The sequence below is a fragment of the Phaenicophaeus curvirostris genome, chromosome 22 (assembly GCF_032191515.1).
Source record: "Phaenicophaeus curvirostris isolate KB17595 chromosome 22, BPBGC_Pcur_1.0, whole genome shotgun sequence".
Lineage (NCBI taxonomy): Eukaryota > Metazoa > Chordata > Aves > Cuculiformes > Cuculidae > Phaenicophaeus > Phaenicophaeus curvirostris.
In genome coordinates, this window is record NC_091413.1 from 2712523 (window position 1) to 2736266 (window position 23744).

Consider the following 23744-nt stretch of genomic DNA (forward strand, 5'->3'; position numbering starts at 1 on the left):
TAAAAGCTATGAACAGGCTTTTATGAGGACCCAACAATTATCCCAGAGAGTAGAAGCGCGGGTCTCACCCCAGGTGCTCGCGAGGAAGAGAAGAACATTGCATGATGCCTGAATCCAGGACACATGGATGGTTTAATAATGAACTTTCAGCACCTGGAGGAGGATGGCCAAGCTCACAGATTGTAGATCCAGGACGTTTCTGACGGCGCCTGAGCATTTAGGAGAATTTTAAATCTCTGTGCTCACAAACACATCCTTAGCTATTCATTTCCCTTTCCACAGGGTTGTCCTTCATGTATCTAAATCCATTAAGCACCACATCTGGACACAGGTCTGGCATTTCCATCTTGCTGGAGAGGGGGAGAAGCTGCAGGTTGTTGTTGTTGCCCATAGCAATAGTCACTCCAGAAGGGTGAGTATGAGAATTGTCGCCATTTCCAGCATCTTCTTGCACAACTTGGTAGTTTTCTAGGGTCAAGCTCACACTGGGAAGGGTGGGAGTGTGACCAACATCCAATGTCTTGTTTAATGTGAACCTTTGGTAGCAGAAGAGGAGGGACAAGACTAGTGTATCCACCAGCAGCTCAAACATTTCAACTACAGACAACACTGAGGATCCAAACCAGAGACTCCATTGGCTTCCCATGCTGGACAGGAGCAGATTCACCTGGGGAAAGCATCACAGGGTTGTGTTTATCAAACACAGCAGAGCTCTGGGATCATGAAATTATTGCATATCGCATTAGCCACTTGCTATCTGGGGAGTAGTTTTTTGTGACTGTCTAAAACGTGGAATTTCCAAGCCACTTCCTTGAGAAGAATAATCCCATCCTACCTTGGGGGCTGTTAAAAACCCTCCCTCCAACCTCACACTGCGCACCACAACAAATGACAGATAACAATGTTCTGAGATGATGTAGAGCAACCTACTGAGAGTAAAGGAGACTCGTTCACAGACTTATAGTTCAGTTGCTGGTAGAAGATGGTCACCTTGGCAATGTCCTTCCTGTATGGGAGAAAAGGAGCAGTTAGCAAGGTTGGGATGTCCACGTGTCACTCACCTGGTGGAAAGCACTTCTCTGGATTTTACAGACTCATTGCTAAGCAATAGGTTTCACCACTCACTCAAGCTTTCTTCCTGAGAGTGTTTAACACCAGCTTGGAGCAGGGTCACACAAGGGATCGTCTTACGGGGTTGTGAGGAAAAATGGGAAATTCATTGGATGACCCTGTACGTTTCATTCTTGTCTTCCCTTTCCCACCTAACACCTACAAATTCTGCAAGGATGAAGAGTTACTCCACGGTGGTAACTGTGTCTTTGTGCAGTGACTAACCTGTTGCTGGTGGAGTTATATCCATTCTGATGCCTTAGAGCTTGTCGGACCCAGTCCTGCAGCAGAGGATATATATATTATTGGCAATTCTGTCTTCTAAGCTTTGATATAACTAATATTTTGTAAATGTAGGTTTCAAAAGCAATAATGTGGCTTTTGTAAATAATAAGAAAGGATGTAATTGATTGGTTTATGACACGCAGCGATACCTGTCACGTAGTAGCTGTATTTGTCAGAATAGCAAGGAAGTACACACTGATCTTCTAGGTGTGTCTAGTATTCTGGATATTAAATTCTGCTCTAAAGGCAACCCCACCAAATAATTTCCTCTTTTAAAACGTATACGTTGTATTTGCAACTCCATTATCACATACTGCATGTGAGTTAATCACCTGCTCGTAGAGCCCGAGTGCTCATTTGCCATGAGAACATGAGAAACGGCAAGAGGTCATCTGTTGACTCACAGGGTTTCCAGCACCTCACAGACAGTAATAAGTGAGCTGTTACACCACAGCACCCACTGGAAGCAAAAAGTTATTAACGCTCTTCTGTAGGTGGGAACTAAGGCAGCGAGGTGAATCGCTTAAGGTCACAAGGAAACTTGGATTAGAACTGGAACTGAATGTACCTCTCGAGCATCTTAGTCTGACATCTCAACCATCAGGTCATTCCCTAGGGCTCAAGCTTTTGGACCAGCTGGCTTTGTTTGCCTCTTCCATTGCTGCTGTTTTCACCCTTGATTTTAATGCTCCAAAAGCCACAGTGAATATAGTACCCCCTCCAAACAGCCTGTATGGATTACCTGAGACTTTGATGATGGCCACTTAGCTGTCCCTGCAGACACCTTGTACAGCGATTCCCTGAGAAGATAAAAATGGAGAATAAGATCACTATGACTCCTGGAATTCAAAAGTGAATGCAATAAGCAGTTTAACAATGCTAACTACTTGCCCAAAGCAGAACTTCTGAGGGCAGTTCTTGAGAACTCTGGAAAAAGCTTTGCTTGAAAAATAAAACCAGGGGTTGCCTGAAAACTGTTCAGGTCAGGAGGAAAACCAGGATGGCTTCAAAATCCTAACAACTTTTCTTTGATGCATTCAAACCCAAAATACTTGAGTTTGCTATCAAATTGTGTCTTTCTGCTTTGAAATTGGCCTACAATAAGAAAGGCAAAGAAAGAAAACCAATATAGACTGGAAAATGACACAATTTGGTTTGGGCTTAACAAAACACATCAGTGTGATCAAAACAATTTTCAGTTGCCCAGTTGGTCCATAAGTTTTCCACTACGTTGCCTACATTTCCACTGGTGTGATTTTCCTCTGCAAACTGACATTTATTGTGCTCTAATTCTGTGACCTACCGGCAAGGTTTGGGACACTGGTCAAAACAATTCAGGTGGTGATTTCTGAGCTTGCTGTACAGTTGGTAGAAGCAGTGACCTGGTGGACGAGATGGGAAGAACACACTCAGACACTTCCTTGGGAAACAGAAGGCTACCAAACCTTCCCAAGCAGGCAGAATGCTCCCAGAGAGACCAGGTTTTGCCCCTCTCTCCCTTTGGAGTGTTTTCAGACAGCCAAATTAATCACCCGTGTGCAAGGTGTACACCTTCCCTGTGAGGATCCTTGAGGACAGGTCAACTAGAACACCAAGAGAATATATTCAAAGCTTTGTCTTACACCAGCACAGCCTCCAATATTGCTAAGAAGAAAGTGCTTGACCCTCTATTAACATCCTTAATAAGGATGCTTGATAGCATCAAGACTTTTCCTGCGCTAACTTGACATCCATGCAAGTGGACAGAAAGGTATTTGCCGTCTGGCTGGATTAATAGTCCAGGCAGGAAAGTAGAAGGGCAATAATCTAGAGAAACATGTAAACGGTGACTATTGTAGGAAGGTGACAAGTCTTTTGCTCTTACCCCACGCAGGGTGTTTATTGTAGTTACAGTACTCGGCACCGGGAGGCAGTGGGTAGTAGTAATAGCCACAGCCACATTTTCGAACCATTATGCGCTGAAAGCAGGAATGCAAACAAGCCTGGAAAATAAAGAAGGCATAAAAGATTGGATAAGCCTGAAATTCTCAAGGGAAGCCCACTTTTTCAGTCTGTAACATGCAGGTGATAGGATAAAACATACAGGTTTTGTTACTGCAAAAAGACACCAACCATTACTAGAACATGATTTGAGACTCACAAAAAGGTTTGGGTTGGAAGGGACCTCAAAGCCCACCCAGTTCCAACCCATGTCACGGGCAGGGACACCTCCCACTGGATCAGGGGCTCCAAGCCCCATCCAACCTGGCGTTGAACCCCTCCAGGGATGGGGCAGCCACCCCTGCTCTGGGCAACCTGGACCAGGGCCTCCCCACCCTCACAGGAGAACATTTCTCCCTAAGATCTCATCTCAATCTCCCCTTTTCCAGCTTCAAAATGTTCCCCGTTGTCCTATTGCTGCACTCCTGTGATGCGAAATGGTTTTGCTTTTCATTCCTGGGCTTTCCCACTGAAAGCACTATTGAACCTGGGGAGACAGAATTTTTTCCCAGCTCCTTTTTTCATTATGCCCAGCAACATCACAGTTAAACAGCCCAGGCCTCTAGGGCCAGGAGAAATTCCTTGCACAAAGAAAGACCTGATGGTCCAAGAACATCCTACCAGCACAGCCCAGCTGCCTCCACTGGCTCAATGTTCCATCTCCCTTGTGTTACAAGGAGGGAAGAGTCCCAGTGTCCGCGGCTGAGTATCCCCATGAATCATTCTGTTATCTCCAGCAACGACTCTGCTGATTTGTAAAAGCCCTCTGGAGAGCAAGGTGTGACTTATCTGCTATTCACCCACTCTAAGCTGGGGCCTCAGTCAGTTGCTCTGCCAATACCTGCAGGGTGTAGGAGTTGTTGTACAGGAGTTTAACATTCACATCATCACCGTTAATCGTGCATTTCCCGTAATTGCCACCCAGGCGATTCACCTCATCCTGTGGACACAGAAAAGAGTGATTAGGAGCTTTAATTGGACGTGGCCATCACCATCTAAGCTTAACCGGACAGCGCATCCCAGAAAGGACTGGAAGGGTAGTGATGTCTGTGAGCAGCCAAGCTGTTCCTGGCTAATAAAAATATAAAAAGCAACAGGGCAAAGGTAGGAGAGAGCGTGTGGTCAGTCACCCTGGTTCAGCTGATGAGCAGCAACTCATTGTGTCAAAGTAACTAAACCGCTTCTGTTTGTTCTCATCCTAATTTACGCACAGAACCCCTCGTGTAGAGCTGGAATGAGATGTAAAAGGTGTAAGAGGCTCAGTGTAAAACAAAGCAGGCCCCAACGTATTGAGGGCCAAAAGGCATCTTGCACCTTTGGGATGATTTTGTGTCACCCATGGGAACCTGAGCACAGCGAAGAGAGAAAAGCATCTTGCATAAATATACACGAGCAGTCAAGAAGTGAACGCAAGAGTCGCACAAGTGTGTTGCATGAATCGGTCGCTGTTCGAGTCCTCGCAGCTTTCTGCAGTCAGAAGGAAAAGAAAAAATGCTCTTGAGCAAGTGGCTAACCTGCCGAATGCCTATGGTGGTTGCAATGCCTGGTCTGATGTCAAAGCCCTCGTGCTCAAGGAATGGTGTCTGATTGTGGTTGTGTATCATCACTTTCACGCCTGCTACCGTAGACAAGAGTGGGATGTGATCCTTCTGCTCTGCTTTCAGGATAAGGGAAAGTCCTATAAACCAAAGAAAAAGGAAGCGTATAACAACTTTCTTCAGGCCAAATCAGGAACACCACAATGTCTTGAATTCTCAGCCCTGATCAAATTGCTCTCCTAGCTCATTCTTTTTCCTTAGAGATCTGCTGGGTCGTCAGGCAGCAATGGCACCAGCCTATTCCAAAACTAATAACATTCTGCTTGCTCTGATTTAATATATTGCTGGCATTGCTGTCATATCATAGAACCACAGAATAGTTTGTGTTGTTAGGGACCTTAAAGATCATCTAGTTCCAACCCCTGTGCAATGGGCAGGGACACGTCCCACTGGATCAGTCTGCTCAAGGTCCCATCCAACCTGGACTGGTGAAGCAAGCAAATACAGGATATTATTTGTGCCACCAGACTGGAACTCAGGGCTCTTTGTCAGTAAGTTGCTCATAAAACACATATGTTTAATCCATAGCCAAATTATATTAATACTAGCTCTCTTCCCCCCTCCTTTGCCCAGTCACATACCATAAGGAATTCCTGGTTTTGTAGCCGTCCAAAAAGGGTCTGTTCCCTTGCTGTTAAAAGTATAGCAGCTTCCAAAGACCGGGTGGTGAAAGTGAACATAATCACTGAAATCAAGAGAGATTTTTGACAGGTTTTAATTACGAGTGTAGCAATAATTTTACTTCTATGCAGGATGTGGGGGGTGTGTATACAGGAGTGCCTATGGGAAAATGTTAATAACTCTTTGAAGACCAGGAATCCGAGGATTCCTGCTCCTTTCCTCACGGATAGATAGGCATTCATTGTTTACCATTCAATAAAGTTGATGCATCTTTGTAGGTTCAATTCCTGCTGGATTTCTCAGGCTTTTTTGACAGCCTAAGACACCAGCTTACAGCTACAGAGGCAAGTCATGGCAGAATGCTAATTTCTAGGTTCCTAGCCCCAAGCTCTAATCATGAAAGGCTGTTCTTTCTTCCAGTTGCATCTCCAGTGAGGGCTAAGCCTGGTGTGGTTTGCACCTCATACCTAAGTATGCCATCAGGTGCAGCGCCTGCACTGCCTGGAAGTTTAACCTCAGTTTCAGTCTCCAAAGGCCTTTTAAGTTCTGCTGAAATCACAATTAGCATCTCAAGAAGTAACATACCCGGGTCTGCAGGGCTCCTCATCGTACTGACAGGAGTAGACCATGTCTTCTATTTGCTCCTCATGATCAGAAATGTTGATTATAACTGGTAGCTGGGACATGATATTCATGTAGTGGAACCTATACCATTCAAGAATTGCCCCCATCCCAGACGAATAGGTCTTGTAGAAGCAATTCCCACCTGTGGCATCGCACTGGAAGAAAAGAAGAGAGGGAGATGTTCAGCCCAGCCAGGATGGGACAGCCTAAGGGTAACAAAGACCAGGGGGTAAAGGCAATACTGGGTACAGGGACAATAGGAACTTTGATTTTCCCAGAAAGTGAAGTCTCTGATAATTTCGATTGTCACAGAGTGGCTGAGGATGGAAGGGACCTCTGGAAGTCATCTTGTTATGTGCTAAGCACCTTCACTCCTCAAAGCTGAATTAAATGTGCTACTTCATCTCTGGGTAGATGATTCCCATAGGCTGCTGCTACCATTTGCTACTGAATTCATCACTTCTAGGAGGAATTTACCTGTGGGTGAGGTGTGTAAGAGCACGGATGTCACTATTGTTTCACTTCACAAGAATCCCAGCAATCAGCGTGAACTGTTAGAGGCAGGGATGGACTCTCCTGAAACATCCTCCAGGCTGTCATTGCACAGCACTGAAACTACCTATTTTTTTCACTCGTAGTTTGGAATGCATCTTGCGAGAGCTTTGTCAGGGCCCTGGGTGTGCTGATAGACCTTAATGGCCTTGAGCAGCCTCACCTGGGGCTTCCACCCACACCCTCTCCCAGAGGCTGATTTAAACTCAGTCTGGGCCCATCACTCCCTTTCAAGTTGTAGGGTTGCCGCTCTCTAGCTGGGCTCTTGCTTCACTGTGGACCTTGTTGATCCAGTGGGTGAGCTTCACAGCCTGATCTTGAACCCGCCTCGTCGCTACGAGCTTGTCTGAAGAGCTGGACTCTTGGTTGGACGTGGCCACCACCTGCGAGCTCTCGCTGCTTGCTCGCTCAGGTAGGGTGGAATGGACCCTGGTCCCTTGGGGAGCACCCAGTACCAGCTCCTTCTGACTGTAGCCAGGTTAAAATCTCTAAGAGGACATGCACTTACCAACCTGAAGCCCACGTTGGATTGCTTCCTCCCTGACCTGTTGTGGGGGTCAGGCATTCTCACGAGTGAGAAGTTTTGGCTGAGCTTGAAGGTCGATCTGCTGAGGTTGCCTCTGCTTGGCAAGTCTTTTACAAGAAGGTTTTTCTCGTTCGCGTGGAACAAGCTGGCCGACGTATTGATGCCGTACAAAAACGCGATTGATTTCTCTGCCATGCGGTCCAGTTGAATCAAAGGTTCGCTAACCAGTTCAAATCTGCAAGGAACAGGAATATCAGCTGTTTGTGAATATCCACATTTTTATTAAGCAAAAGCACTTGATTTTATGTGCCCTCATAGTATCTATGTGAAGCTACTCTCCTGGTCTCTGCAGACCTCAATGTCTGTGTGAGAAAAGCCAGCAATTATGGTGCTTCTGCTTAGCATACCTAACTTCAATAAATTAATTTCTTAGGAGCTCCAGCAGATGAATTTCTACTAGCTGGATCTTCTACTGAAAACCTCAGAACTTGTGGCTCTGCAGCATCAGCTGCACAAACTGGCCTTTCTGTCAGCCAATTAGATAATTGTTCCGAGGAAATGACTTAATTCCTTTACTATGTAATTGGAAGCTCCTTGATAACTCGCCACTATTGTGTGAGCCTTGTTGGACAAGCAGAGCCACGCAAACTTCGATAGAAGTTTCCTTAGAGCCATTCGGTGGTAGGAAAACCCAAGCAGAATCAGCTCAAGCGTGCATCGCTCCAGAGACGTTTAGTTAGGGATAAATGCATACAGCAACCATGGTTTTGGGGAAAGATATTGTTTTGATCAGAGCACAGAATCAGTTTAGCAGCTTGAACCAAGTCACAAGGTAGAGTTACCTCTATCCTGACTCAGTGCATGAAACGAACTGCTACATGCTATTGCACAACTCCCAACAAGATCTTATCTTAAAACCAGTTTGGAAATACAAACAGTCTCCTTCCACTTCAGGGAAGCAGAGAGACCTCCCTCAACTGGCCTCCCTCTGCCTTCAGCCTCCTCCAGGCTGCAGTCCGAAGGTCGCTGACCCTCCTCAAATCCTTGGGACCATAACGACGTGACTCCAGGTTACCTGTATGGGTCCAGATTGCAGATGGTAATTGCTGGAAACATCTTGGGCTCCGAATGCATTTTCATGGTGAGGACAACAGGGTAAGCCCAGTACTGGCTGAACATCAGTGCAAACTGCCAGTATAACATGCCAAAGCTCGCCAGTAAAAGCAGAGTCCAAAAAGCTGTTTTCATCCTATTGCTGTCTGAGCACACCAGGCGGATGGTGCCGTGGATTGTTGTGTTCTTACAGAAGAACTCAAACATGTCCTTGAAGGAGTCATAGAACTCAATCAAGCCTTCCTTCTTTTCTTCTTCTCTTGCTGCGTCCTGCTCCATCCTCTATGTCTGTTTCTGTGAAATAAAAAAGAAAACCAGCTTATTAGCTGGTTGGAAAGGACCACAGCCAATCTCTGGACTCTTTCAAACAAGGTGTTAATGAGTTTGTTATCAGCAAAAGCTGAAAATAACTGTGAGCTGAGGCTCATCTGCCTTCCTAGAGTTTGGACACCAGGAAGTGGCAAAGAGGACAAATGTTCTGCATGGTGCATTCTACCCCGCTTACGCTGTGACCTCTCTGTTAGTGTGGATATGCAAAGTTAACGTGACTAATAGACAAGGTGCTGAGCAGTCTGCAGCCAAAGGGGTGTGTAATTTTCTTCTTTCTAAGAACAGCAAGGACCAACGCTTCATTCTGCACCATTGTGTCACCATGCGTTAGTATAGACCTGTAACTTATTATTACGAGCGTATCGCTAGTGAAACACACTGGCCTATGGGCCTGGGACTCAGAACTAGCGAGATATCTTCATCCTTATGTCGAGGAATCAGGATAAATCCAACTTTCAAGGGAATGAAAAAGACAAATTGGGATCTGGTTTTGATTTTTATGAGCTCTCATTCTGCAGGGTGGAGGTAAACAGGATTAATTTCTGCCTCCCTTGAAACAGAACCACATTCAAGATGAAACACAGTAGGTATTCTATAGTTTAGATGACCAGAATCAGGTCAGGTATTTAAGAAAAGAAGTGAAGAACAACACCACCTTAGTTCAAACCACACTGGGAATTAACCAGATTACGATGTGGATAAAGCATTGCAGATGGTATTTTAAAAAAAAAACTCTGGTGGGTTGTTTCTGAAGACCACAGAAATATTAATTACTGCTATTAACAGACATTTTGCCTCGTATCTCTTACATAAATAGTTTCTTCCAGGAATCTAAAAGTTGTCTTCTCTTTTACAGAAGTGATAAAGAAGCACAAGAACTGAAAATCCCCCCCGAAAAGTCGTGTAACTGGAAACAAAACCCACCTCTCCTTCGTCACAGTAAGTAGAACACCTATTGTGTTACTTCTGATGGAAGGATGAACGCTATTTATGCTCTCAGGTTGTAGCCAGCCCAGACCGAGGACACCTTCCCGGGTTCTAGTAACTGTTTGAGGTGTTGGGCTAATGTTGACATACTTCCACTTACTGAACGTGACATCAAATCCTGTGAGTTCCCAACATTACAGCACTCTGTGAATCACCCTGCCTATTATGTTATTAAGAGGAGTTTACCGAGTACAACGCTTCGGTCCAGCCTTAACTCCAAATAAAAGTCTTGTAAATACGGTGCCAGTGTTTGGAGACAGGTCAAGGAGCACGCAAATAACTAAAGAATGGTTGCAAAGTGATAACAAAGTGAAAGCAAAGGACCACGGATGGAGGTCACCAGAGCTCATAGATACATGGAAGCACACTGACCTTCAAACTCAACTGGTTTTAAACCCTGCGTTGATTTTAAAGGGCTTTGGAACGTGATTTCCTAAAGAGTTATGGGCTGCTAGGACAGACTGGAGAAGAGAAGTACCACAGGTACCACATTTGTATTTTCTAAGATATAGTTTGAGAATAATACACGATTAACTCAAAAGCATATGCGCCTCCTTTGTACATTTATAATTACCATGACAAATGATTTTTCAGATTTCTTGCATAAACTTGCCATTGAACAAATACAGGAAGCCCAAGCAAAGCGGAATATTTTTTTTAAAAAAGGGCAAGAACAATTAAAAGGAAACGTGTAATCAAGAAATAAAGTGCAAAATGAACAATTCCACATTTGCTACAGGGAAACACTGTGTTTCTGCAGCGCATGTACAAACTGTTACTCCCACACAAAACCACGGTGCTTTGAATCACTGATTACAAATTTTATCAGCGAACCTCACAGCTGAAGGCTTACAGCTGAACGCTCCTTTGCTCAAAAAGAACTGCCTTTGGTAAACTCCAGAAACAGCCTTGCTATCCCTTATTGTTGCACAATTTTCAGATTAAACTCTTATACTAAATTGTATGTTCAGCCTTTATCTCATTCAGTTCTTTCTTCCTCATGTTATTTTGATAAATATAAATGAAAATAAGCCTGCAGTGCATGTTAAGCAATACACTGAATGATTCCTTAAATATTTTATTGTGTTTTAAGATAAAAATGACAATTGTATGAGGAAAATTCCATCAGTTGCTGTTGAATTAATCTCACTAATTAGTCTTGCTCCAACGAGAAAAAGCAGAATAAAAGGTAATAGTTACCAAAAGTAAATGCTAAATCAAATCTATCAAACATTTCTTCTATGTATAATTCTAAATCTAAAACCAACTCACCCGCGAACATTCAAACCATGACTTTCAGAGTCAATACACTGTTTTCAGACATTCTGACTTGGCTTTTAAGGCTATGGCTAGTTAGTTCATACCGCTGGAATCTGCATTCTTAAAATAACTAGAAGGAAAAAGCATGTTCTAATGCAAAAAATCTTTGGAATCTTCCAAAACGCACGTGTACAGGCAACAGAACATCCTCTCTCCACTGGGTTCCCAGATCAGCCTACCACTAATTTATTTAACACAGCAATTGCAGGCAGGGACTTAAGAAACAAATAACAGTGACCAGTTGCCCGCCTTGTCTGCAGTGAGTGGCTGGAGAGAGGCTGCAGGTCATAAGGAAGTCAGAGGAAGTTATACAGCAGTGGCAAACAAGCATATGTTCATGTATTATCCCAGCAACCCGATGCTCAACACATCCTGAACACTTACACATCGATGTCGTGCAGGCAAATCCTTAACCACGTGGTAGGTATCTACAGATCAATCGTACGTATAAACAGAAATAATCAGTAAAAGAACTAAGATCATTTTGCAAAACACCCCACTGTACCTTGACAAGAGCTCTATCTCTGAGTGTTTAGAGTAGCCACTAAACCCAGACTTCGGCTTTATCCTGAATAGAAGACAAGTCCTGGTCCAAGGCTCCCAGATTTCTAACTGCAGGTGCTTTGGGGACTGTCCAGCCTATATGGATCGAATCGATGACATCAAAAGGGGCAGGGCTTAAGAAACAGATCATGGAATTATTCAAAGCATGATCTAGGCAATAATAGGAAGTGCATGAACTGGACAAACAAGTTAACGTTAAGGTTACACTTGAGTTAAAGTTGGTTTGAGTGGTGGTATGTTCATTCTTTTTTATTCCCATGGCTAGAAAAGCTTTTTAGCTGTTATTTCTACAAATACCTAGGGAAGGAACCATGAATCCTGTAAGGTTCTTCCCGCTCTGAACTTTCCCATCAAGAAATTAGCCTTCTGTTGCCTTTTCATGGTTTCCGGAAGCTTGTATGATCACCAGTAATTGAAGCCATTAAGGTTTCCACAGGTGTGCTTGAGGAATTGCATACCTTAGTGTAATCTAAAATGATCAGCTACTCAGTCTAAGGCACACGTGGCACCGGATTTCTTCCTGCTTCTCCAAGACTGTTGCTTACCTGCAGTGGGTTTTCCCATACCCATTAAGAATTTGCCTCTTCAGATGTTGAGAGTTGAATAGGCTAAATCAACTATGATCCTCAACTTAGATTGGAACACCCTGGTTTTGTAATCCTGCTTCGTTAAGACTTGCAAAACTCTGCGTAAGCAATGTAGAAGTAGAGTTAGAATTCTGGGACTGCTAAAACACAAGCACCTTGGAGTGCTTGCATCATTAGTGCTGACATCTGCCAGCTGGAAAACAGCTCTGCAATGGTTTTGCAAGAAGCTTGTGGTATGAAAATATTAATACGCTGTATACGGATAATGTTCAGAGCTCCAAATCGGGGTAGCAGAGCTCCTGGCTGCCTTTTGAAATTGTTTGGGACTGGATTTTCTCTTGCATTGGAAGGGCAATCTCATCCAGTGGGAGGTGTCCCTGTCCATCGCTGGGGGGATGGAACTAGATGATCTTTAAGGTCCCTTCTAACTCAAACTATTCTATGATTTGATGAAATGCTGTTATTTGCAAAGTCAACTGAAACGTCTTGTGAAATTGAATTAAAAAAGAAGGAAGAAAGGACAAAGTTCAGGGTCTGATTTTGACTGATATCAGTCCTGTTTGCATTTTTAATGACTGCTTTGTGCTAGATTTTGGCTTAGAAAACCAAAACATGTAGAAAGTCTATCTCAAATTTCAAAACGATTGTCCTAAACAATGAGAATCCTATCAAACAGCTGTAACGAACACGTTCTACCCCTCTTCGTCCTTGGTATTGAAAGGAAATAACACAAAAAATATTCAGAAAATGTTTTAAATTTTTTAAAAGGCCAGTATTTTGGGGTGTAAAACTTAAACTTTTGATCGAGCTGCTCTTGAATGAACAGCTACTCAGAGCCACTTATCACTGATTGATGAAACTCCGAATACTGAAAACCTAATTCTGTCACGTTCATTTATTTGTCTCCCACCCTTCTTTCTCTCTTCATTTTATATTGTGCAACAGAAAATGGCAACAATAAATCCTTGACAATGGGATTGTTGCACAATGGACATACACAAGACAAATTCTCTTGCTTCATTCTTGCTGCGGGCCTGAGCGCAGAGTTTCTCTGGCAACACACCAGAACAATAACTTCTGAGCCAGCCATCATCTTCTCCTGCAGGAAATGGAGAAGAACTGGATGTGCAGACAACGCTGTCCCTCAAACAAAACACCACTTCTTTCTGCACTTGCTCCTTTGCCATCCTGCATCCTGAGCTAGGAGGAGAGGGGAGGAGAACTCTTTCCCTGGTGAAAAAAGTAAGTTGGTCTTTATTTCAAAATACAGAAACAGATTATGGAGCCAACATCCATGAGAAAGTCCTCTAGGGTTGCAAAAAGGCTGTGCTATAATTCTTTTCAGAACTAGATCATCTTTAATGTCACTTCCAACCCAAACCATTCTATGATTCTATAATTCTTTTCAGTGGGGCAGAAGATATTTATTAGTGCCCATCGTACTGTAAGAGAGGGAAGGAGCAAGTATCTTGCCTGCCCTGTACAGCAGAGCAAGTGTCAGTGGTTGAACGCACCCTCCGGACAGGTCACGCTGCCTCCCACACAATGAGTTTTCAAACCCCTTTCCCTGAACTGCAATTTGTTCTCCAGTTTGGCTTAATGGGATCACATCCCGTTTAGCCGACCAAGAGCATCCAGGTAAATCAATAAAGGAACCTGGTCATTTTGCTTTCGAGCTTTTATCCTGCTGTTGTTGATTCAAGGAACTGCTCAAACCCCACGCTCCTGACCTTACCCTGGTTCTGAGTTTTGTGCCTCCTCAGCAAGGATAAGAATCCATTCTCACCTATTTGATAGACTGCTGAAACAGGAATGAAAATCACGACTGTACAAGCATGACTTTGAATACCTGCCTGTCTTGGTATCAGCCCTAGCTCAGAGTAACAGATGGGAAGTACAAAGAGTATCCTCTGTGTTCAAAAAAACATGTAGATGTGGCGCTTCAGGATGTGGTTTAAGTAGGCATGTTGGTATTGTGTTGAGTGTTGGACTTGATCTTAGAGGTCTTCGCCAGCCATAATGATTCTAAGATCCTCCAGGGAGAGGGAAGAGATTTTAGCTACTTCCCTTGGGCAACAAACCTTGTGGAATGGACTCAGGCTCTTCAGGGAATCTCCTACCAAACAATGTCTTTTTTACCCTCGAATTTTTCCTTACAGCTGGTGCACATGATAAAAAGTTTTCCTCTGTAGAGCAAACCTCTCTCATAACACTGACTTTGGTTGTTATTAGAGACCAAGCAGACAAACAGCACAGACAAGGTTCAGGATGTAGAATGTTCAGTGTGTCCATCCCTTATTATATTTGTTGTTGTTGTTAGAGGCTTGAGTGAAAGAGTTTCAGAGATTAAACTGCAGAAGCCTAGTGATCATCTCCAGCTTGTCCCTCTTGCTGCGACTGGATACTCCTCTAGAGCTCAAATATTAATATTTCGTCCAATCTCATTGTTAATGCCCAAAGCAAGAGGTGCAGCACTGTCTGGACTTCTTGTCAGAACACTGAATTGCAGTGAGGTGCGTCCATCTGGACAGATGAGCTTTTCCTAATCATGTAAATCACCCCCTCACAAAAACTTTCCCAGCTGGTTTGAAAGTTGCTCGCACTGAGACCCAAAACAGACTGGAAATGACTGAAATGACATATAAAAATGCTCCCCCACTTGTAGTAGCTCTCCCCGCTGCCGTACCAGACTGTAAACTTCTCTGTAATTTGCTGTCCACTAACCACACAAACTGTCTTTCAGTTATTAACTTTCTCCCTTGCTGCATGTTTCATATTATCATCCGCTCCCACGCTTAAGTGTTTCATGATGTTCTATTATTCCTCAGCTCATCTGTGGCTTCCAGAGATTCCCCACTCTTTTCTCTATCTTGTTCTTCAGCCTGTGAGCTGTGAAAAGCAGCCCTTGGCATCCACTCCTCGAGCAGGGAAGGGATACAGACCAGATCCTGCACCCTCCTGCCTTCACCTTTGGAGATCTACAGCTTAATCTTGATTTTTAGCAAATCTTGCTTTACTCACGTCACTCATTTCCTGCATGAACGGCGCTTATTCTCCTGGAATGCTCCAGGTTCCTCTTGTCAAACCATCTTCTCACGTTTTCTCTCATTGCACAGGACGCAGCACGCCAACCTCGTCTTCCCCTCTCTGAAATCAGCATGACTTGTCTCCTCTGGTTTTGTGGAAACTCCCTTGCAGCGCTTTCTTCATGGCCACTGGCTGAGCCAGTCTAGCCCTCCTCCCACTCAAAGGCAGGCAAACTTTTGTGGGCAACTACAGCAAAAGGAAACTCCCAGCGCTCCCTCTTTGCGTTTGTCGCTTGGCTGCGCCGTGCGTGGACGTGAACTGGCACGCAGCAGGCTCTGCCGCCTCTATTTTCTCCCAGTTCTTACTACTTCAGCATCTTTTTAAAGAAAAACATAGAATTGCTTCTCTGCTGGAGAAAGGAGCAGTGCTCGGAGGTATTATGGAGTGTTTCTTCAGTCCTATGCAAGAGGCAGTCCCTGCCCTGGAGAGCTTTCAGACGTTGCTTAACGTCTCCTTTTGATCTTGCCCCAAATGTTGCTGAACTAACTCAGATTTCCAGGTGTTTTCTTTGTCTCCTGGAAGCACCGTTCACCAAAATTTCTTCTGAGAATCCCAGCACTCATTGCTTTGCTTGTGCGATTCGTTGAGCCGTGAGGGGATCTATATCTTGAAGATTTAGGCTGGACATTAGGAAAAAAGTCTTCACAGAAAGGGTCACTGGGCACTGGAACAGGCTACCCAGGGAGGGGGTTGAGTCACCTTCCCTGGAGGAGTTTAAGGGACGGGTGGACGAGGTGCTAAGGGGCATGGGTTAGTGTTTGATAGGAATGGTTGGACTCGATGATCGGTGGGTCTCTTCCAACCTGGTTATTCTATGATTCTATGAAACCACAGTGAGCTGTGCCTGTAGAAATAGGACAGCATTGGTGTACTTCAGTGCCCCTTTTGTGCTGGTTTGCAACTAGCCAAAGCAGCTTCTATAGCTCCAAAGGCTGCCAAACCTGCTCAAGGAAGCAGCTACGCGCTCCTTGGCTTGTGCTGAGCTCCTTAGTGCTCTGGTCTTATCGCCAGCAGCGCCTGAGTTAGCAAAACTCAAGCTGGCACATCCTTACAAAACCCAGAAATCACAGCAATGAGCACATGCATATTCTGCTAGTCACCAGCCATTTAAATGTTCCTTAATTACACCTCTCGTTATGAAGAGGCCCCACGTAACCCCTGCTTTTCATTAAGCCTCCACGAGAGGCGCAGAAGGTTAAACCAGCAGCCTCAGTGGCAAAATCCTGCTTGCTTCCAGGGTGACCAAGCATTCATTTCCACTCACTCACCGTTCTGAGTAAGATGTCTGTAGCTGTTCCTGTCATCCCTCTGGGATAACACCTGTGTTTTTCTTTCTCTTCCTGTTCTCTGTTCTTGTTCCTTTAGTCACAGGTCTTCATAGGTGCTGTTCCACCTGCTCAGACCTGCCAACCCCTCAGCCAGTTTCAGAGATTCACAGGCTGGTAAAATCCTGCTCACTAGAGGATATTCTTTTATCCTACTCCAGCTCAGACGTAGTATCCGTAGGAATGGTGATGCAATTAGGACTGACAGAGGTTGGGGATCACCAGTAAAAGCTTCCTGCTCTGTGGACATGCAAGATGCAACCATCCTGGAATCATGGATACCATAACTCCACCATAAACGAAGCCCGAACCTCCCCAAGAAGATATCCAAGCTCCTGGAGAAAGTGGCAGAGAATACATCTGGCTCCTGTCTTCAGGCAACAGGCAAGATCTCCCCTGGCGATCCCTCCTTCTCTTGAGACCCAGGAGAGAGGTTGCAGTGCGATGCTTGGCAGTGGTTCACCGGGGTTCAATCAATCCAGTAACTTCTGGCTTTCCTATTGGGAGCTGGGATAGATGTCAACAAGAGGAAGAAGTACTCCAGTATGGCAACTAGGAAGGAGGGGAATGAAGAAACCGGGAACGAACTGTGCAAGGGCAAAACAGTCATTAGCAAATCAGTAACTGAAACTAGCTGTTACGTAAGTGGCTGTGTCAGCTGCCCAGACCTCTTCAGGTGGGTGCTTTTTGGGTTAAATTCAGGTGCAGTGCTATATTTTCCATCAGCAGCCTCTGAAGGATTCCTTCAGCTTCTCACCAAACAGCTCTATCCAGTAGTAACTGCAAAGCCATGGACCCAATGCCCCAACAACAAATGTAAAAATCTCTATGAAGGCTGCTAGTGCTGAAAAACTTTAAAAACCATAGTAAGAATCCCCTGAATGCAGGAAACCCCTCAGTGAAGCCATTGTGGCTGAAAAGAAGAACTAGCTTTACAAAAATAAAGCTAATTTTGTAACCTTGAAATAATGCCAAAGGCAATCCAAAATGCTAGGCTGAGGGATTGCATCGGTGACTTATTTTTTATTCGCTCAAACTTGCAGAAGATGATCTAGGAGACCCGTGAACATCTCTGGGTCTGTTTTCTCTGATGTTTGCAGTGTGCTTATTCACATGGAAAGTGCTGTAGTTTAAAGGTAAATCATAAGACTTGCTATTAATGGCTTGTTTTTCATTTTTTTCAATGCCCAGGAAAGCTTTATTCGCCAGTCAAAGAGTAGAACTGCTGCCATGTGACTCCCATGCCCCATACCTCACCATGAAGTAACGTGGAGGGAACATTCCCCCTGAACAGCACTAACAGTCCTGGTCTGACCTGTCTGCTCAGCACTAGCAGAAACCCCCCCCACAAGTCCCCAAGGAGTCCCCCCAAAGTCAATAAGGAGTGGGCTGTAACCAAATGGAGCTAAACCGGTCCAGGGATGTTTTCTCACTGAACTGACCCCATCAGCACCATGTAAAACCCAAATGAAGGCAGAAGCCTACAAGCTCTTCACAAAGAGTTCAAAGTCTGAATCCTGTTTTCTGCAGGGTCCCTGCTTGCCAAGGCGATTTTGTTCAGGCTCTAGCACTTAAAAACAAAAACACAAACAGCAAACAAACAAACAAAAAAAAACCCCAACCCCCAAATAAACCAAACACAAGGAGATATTCAATTTTTCTTATCCACTTGACTCTCAAAAGCAATGGCAGCAAATCATAGAATCGTTTGGGTTGGAAGAAACCTTAAAGCCCATCCAGTTCCCCCTTCCATGCCATGGGCAGGGACACCTCCCACTGGATCAGGGGCTCCAAGCCCCATCCAACCTGGTCTTGAACACCTCCAGGGATGGGGCAGCCACCCCTGCTCTGGGCAACCTGGGCCAGGGCCTTCCCACCCTAAAAATACAAAATTCCACTCACAGACGAGGGCAGAGTCTGCCCCAACGTGGACAAAGAAATACCAACCTGAAAGCCTTCAACTCTTGAACTTTTCTCTTCTCTTGCTGTGGAATCTTGGGCAAATCTTTCTGCCTCTCTGTTGCTTCATCTCTGAAACAGCCATAATGACACTTTGCAGCATTGTTGAGAGGGTTAATTGGTGTTTGTATAAAGCTTCGGTGATGTAAGCCGCCATGTAAGCACGATGATGACTATTGCTTTGATACTGCTTGTTAATTGCAACAGGATGGGTTATAGTCATGCTGCAGTACATAAAAATATGTTTGTAAGAGATATTCCTAGATCTCATCTGATATTTTACGATGATCGGTACCTAATCCTGTATTAGACAAATAGGAGAGAGAATTCTTTGTGCCTTTAACAGTCTTGGAGATCATTTGCAAGCGTGCAAGGGGTGCTGCCGGCATCAGATCCCAGAGATTTCAGCCTTTAGCTTTCAGCCTCATCAAATGAGCTTCGGCCAGTGCCCGTTGCTTAACATAATAGACTTTCTTCCAACTTCATCAGCCTGAGAGGATAAGATCTTGAGATTATTTTCACTTCTAGACTCATTGGTCATAAAGATAGACCAGTAGTAATTACCTGTGAAACTGTTTAAGACCCTCCCTGCTTCCCCGTGTCCTGCGTTGCCCCTAGAGCTCAGGTATTTCTTTCTCAAGGAATACTGTGTGCTACATATGTCTGTGTATGCTCTTGTGTTTGTAGTCGTGCAAGCACAATGGTGGAGCTACAAAAACGGTAAGATTGGGGATTTTATTTTGCCGTTGGAATGAACAAAAGCAGATTATCTTTGATCTGTCACAGACTTCAGGACATGCCCTGAGCACCCCTCAGGAAAAGACTCTCTAGGACACGTTGTCATGAATATTCAGTGTAAACGGTGAGGTGGAACGTTATTGTGTTATTCTGGGTGCCATAGGAAATCATGCTGCCTTGCTATCTTATTTCTGATAGTATCAGAAAGTTACTATTAAAAGAGTCTGCTGGCAGACACAAATTCTAAACACCATTTGTACCAATAGTTACAAACTGCTTCCCTCCTCCTCTTCAAAGACGTGTCTTCCTGCAAGGCTACAGCATCTCCGAAAGCTTGCATCAATAAATGAACTGTTTATCTACACCCAATCTGATCAGAATCTGGCTGTAGAAGCCTCCATGTGCTTCTACACTCCCTGCTTCAACTGTTCTGGTGGCATTCGGTGCATACCCACTTGTCCCCATGGACATAAAGTTAAAGATGGATCAGGAGGTGGAGTGGGAAAGCAAGGATTTACAGCTCAGGCAGCAGGGACTCTGTGTTGCTTAGAAAACTCTATAAAGAAAACATTTTATCAGTGAAAGCAGCTGGCAGCACTGGAGATAATTGCGCTAGGTAAAGGCAGAGAAATATTTATCTAAGAAATTTAGGAAAGCAGCCCAGCCAATGAAGCTCCTTTTATGTTTAATCAGAGGGAAACAAACCACTGGCAATGAAGGAGATGCAGATTTTGCAGATTTCTTTATATTCTTTTAATCAGCATGGCATACAGGAATCAAATTAAGAAAGTACTGCTACTGTTTCTCCCTCGCTTCTCTCATTCAGGTAGATCTTTATACAGTTCCTCAGTTTTCTGACCTTTGGACGAACAGGATGTTTTTGGTTCTGTCTGTTCCGCGCTCTCTTGACTATTGTCAGCCATATCTCCAATTCACTTATTCCCAGGTGGTTTTTCCCAGCTTGGCCTTCTCACACATTCAAGATGCATCATCCTGTATCCTCGGAACACCTGGTCTTTTTAATAATGTTTATTGTAATATGCTTGGTACCAGCCTCATGCTTTATCTTAGCCCCAATTAATCTTCCATATACTTGGAAGTACAGTCCGAGCCCAGCCAGGATCTTCCTGTAGGACTAAGTAATATTTTAAACAAGGAAGAAAAATGTTTAGACACAAAAACTTGCTGTGAAATTGCAAACGATATCTGTGAAGAATTATTATCTCATGAGATCTGTGTAGAGATTACCTGGCTTTAAAGGTAATGAAACCACAGCCATTATAATGGCTTTTGAAGGCATCCATCCATCGTGCGAGGTAATCGCTTAATAACATTCTAATACCAGGCAGGCTGCACTTTGGATATAAAGAGCAATGCAATCATAGAAATGTCAAATATTAAAGGAGAGCACGCGGAAGTGGTGAAAGGTCTTGAGTGAGAGTGATGAAGGGAAAGGAGAAAGTGCTACGTCATGCTGTTTGTCTTTGCATCGTAAGGTGATGTCATTAGAAGGCCACTTAGGGCCATTGATGGCTGTGTAACAATTAGTGCTTGGGCGACGTAAATGGGAACTGGAGCCTGGTAACGAAGCTCCTTCCCTAGTACTGGTGGAATAGACGGGGAAGAGGACCAACCTTTCCTCTTTCTGAGTCAGAAAGATAGCAGAGTTGTTTTCTAAGTAATACTATCTCCTCGTCGATGACCATAAAGGAGGTCACGCCCGACCTTAGCCAGGCAGGAGAGGAAATCAAAGGGAAAAAAGCGCTGGTTTCAGCAAGACTCTCAGGGATTTATCAATATCTGGGTCATACTGCCTGCCGTTTCATTTTGGGTCACCGAAGGCTCTTCGATTGCCTGCTGCCTCTCCAATTACGACAGTAGAAACTGAAGTAAATCACAGGAGGTATAAAGCCTGGAAATATATTAATCTGGCCTGTAAATGCACAACATCGATCATTACTGTAACGGCGGTGATTATGGAAAGCACATATTGTGATTCACGTTTGGCACTTGCTGATGTGGAACCTTTACTCCTGGGAGCTCAAAACAGATGACACAAAGTGATTAAGTGTGCATGCTTCCAGTAAAGCTAGATTAAATAATATTATCCTTTATTTATACAAGAAGAAAAACAGGGCTTCAAAACAACTGATTGATTTCCTCATGATCAACAATGAATCAGTGAGACCCAGGAACCATCTCTGCAATACAAGACAACCACCCACACTGAAGCTATTTGTGAACAAATTGTCAGTTTCCACTAAAAAAAAAAATAATATATGAAGCTCAGTTTCCTAGGGAAACAAAGGGCTTGGGAAATTTTACAAAATTACATAGTTCTACTAGGTAATAATGTGTTATATTTCTGTAATATTATGAAACAACTACCTAAAAGGAGGCTGTAGCAAGGTGGGTGCTGGTCTCTTCTCCCAAGTAAAAAGTGACAGGATAAGTGGAAATGGCCTCCAGTTGCACCAGGGGAGGTTTAGATGGAGTATTAGGAAAAATTTCTAAACTGAAAGAGTGATGAAGCATTGGAAGGGACTACCCAGGGAAGTGGTGGAGTCTCCATCCCTGGAGGGGTTCAGAAAATGTGTAGATGTGGTGCCCGGGGACATGGTTTAGGAGGCGTGGTGATGGTGTGTTGATAGTTGGACTGGTTGATCTTAAAGGTCTTTTCCAACCTTAACAATTCTATGATTCTAGTCCTGTTTTTTCCCCCCACTTAAGCTAAGAGACCTATCTCGGTTATCTGAAGCAGCAACGGGTTCAGTGGTGAACCCGTGAGGTAACTAAAGAAGAAACCCTGCCCAGTGAGTACATTTGAGTCGTGCAGTTAGATGCTCTCCTGATCCCACTGCAATAGGGCTGTTGCTAACAGGACTTGGGGAAATTCCTACCCCAAGGATATGTCCAGTGTCTTTCTGGGATACAAGAACACTGCATTTCATCAGCACCCTCAGTTCAGAGCAGCCTTGAGGCATGACTGTTCTTCCAAGTGTTCTCTGTCCTCCAGACAATCTAAACAGAGCCGCTCAGCAGCCTCAGCGTTGCCACATTTACTGGACAAGATTACATTTGAGTACATGCGAACGCTAATTAGCCCTCGCTACATTCCTTGGGGTGCATTTTCTTTCTAAAATTACTTCTTCATCCACCGAGCTCAGCCTCAAAATATCCATTTGACTGCATGCGTGGAGTCGTGTATAAAGAAGATGAAGCTAAGGAGGTACCCCAAAGGCACCCAGAAACAGAACAAGCTGAGCAAATTCTGATTGTTATTATTTCTACCCAACCTGAAAATTTGCAGTGCTTTTCTTGTGAATGCAATTAAAGGAAAATTATCTACAATGCAAAATTTAAAGACTAATGCGAAAGGTGCGTGCCCACAAGGACATAAAGATGTTCTCATGTTCTGTCACCACCCATGTGATCCTCCTGAAAGGCTCATATAAAATTAAGATATAATTCCCACCTGTATGAGACAACCTCATTCGACTCTGTCCTGGAGTTAATCCTTTTACAAGTTAATTTAGTAATATGTACTTGTTGACTTGCTGCACTTAAATCTTTAAGAACGCAAATTTGGAGCTTCTCATGACTTGTTAAGCCTGTGTTTAAAATACGCCTTCAAGACACGACAGCAAAGAGACTTTACAGAGAGGAAATTCTATCGTGTGACTCATTTGCAAGATGGAAAACAACTGGGAAGAAAGAAACTACTCTGAGAGAGAAGTCTCATTCTACGCTATCATTAGTGTGGAGAATAACACAGCTGAGAGATGAATGGAATGTTAATGACAACCCACTTATGCATGAAATATTTTGGGGCTGGGGAACATTAGAGAGAATGACAGAGGTGTAAATATGAGCTCTGGAATCCCTTCAGCATTCTGGGGCCTTTGTAACATCTCCAGGTTCAAGTTTCTCAAATTTCTGGGCTTACATGACTTAGGAATTTCAGTGTAAATAAAAAAACCAAAGAGATAGAATGGTGTGGCAGAGAAAGAAAAGGGTAATAGCCCTTAGGTCAAAGGGTATAAAACTAGATATGTGTTGTACTATATGAGTTGCCAGGGGAGTTTATTAGGTGAAATGCACGTAGACTGATCCAGCATTCTAAGAATATCTTGTATTTATGCAGTGAGTGTGGTGCCAGTGCCCTCTGTTGGGTGCTCAGGGTGGGAAGAGTTGTGATCATCGCAGGAACCATTCCTGTGGGTGATGCCTGCTTCTTTTGGAACAGTAAGAAAAAGTCTAATCTTTAATGCAATCACGCACCCCCTTCTATCAGCCTGTTGCAAACTCCGGGCAACTCAATAATTTGCTTTTCTGCCTTTTTGCTTCACCTGAGGCAACAGAGGAAGATTATTGGCGCAGTGACAGATGTACCTCCCCTAAGACGAGTACATTTGCTAATAATTAATGCATACAAGAC

The 23744-nt window shown here is 44.0% G+C and overlaps 1 protein-coding gene across 2 annotated transcripts; it reads right to left on the reverse strand.

The window, feature by feature from the left end:
* Positions 1-203: 203 nt before the first annotated feature.
* On the reverse strand, positions 204-18585 carry SCNN1D (sodium channel epithelial 1 subunit delta). 2 transcript variants are annotated; one of them, XM_069874777.1, is made up of 13 exons: positions 18512-18585; positions 8372-8703; positions 7279-7531; positions 6180-6373; positions 5555-5658; positions 4890-5053; positions 4217-4315; positions 3260-3377; positions 2699-2777; positions 2138-2195; positions 1336-1391; positions 931-1006; positions 204-667 (listed from the first exon to the last, which is right to left on the reverse strand). In XM_069874777.1, the coding sequence occupies exons 2-13, from the start codon at positions 8686-8688 to the stop codon at positions 257-259; spliced, it is 1929 nt and encodes a 642-aa protein (XP_069730878.1). In that variant the 5' UTR covers positions 8689-8703; positions 18512-18585; the 3' UTR covers positions 204-256. The 2 variants fall into 2 exon arrangements, with proteins under 2 accessions (XP_069730878.1, XP_069730877.1); XM_069874776.1 differs by lacking the exon at positions 18512-18585 and adding an exon at positions 11552-11644.
* Between the last annotated feature and the right edge of the window lie 5159 nt (positions 18586-23744).

Bases quoted from the DNA above. Each gene is read 5' to 3' on its own strand.
- SCNN1D (XM_069874777.1), bottom strand. From the start codon at position 8,688: ATGGAGCAGGACGCAGCAAGAGAAGAAGAAAAGAAGGAAGGCTTGATT. The intron at 5,659-6,179 runs GTATGTTACTTC...TCTTGATTTCAG, and splicing joins GAGGAGCCCTGCAGACCCGG to TGATTATGTTCACTTTCACC. The intron at 1,007-1,335 runs GTTAGTCACTGC...TCTCCCATACAG, and splicing joins TATAACTCCACCAGCAACAG to GAAGGACATTGCCAAGGTGA.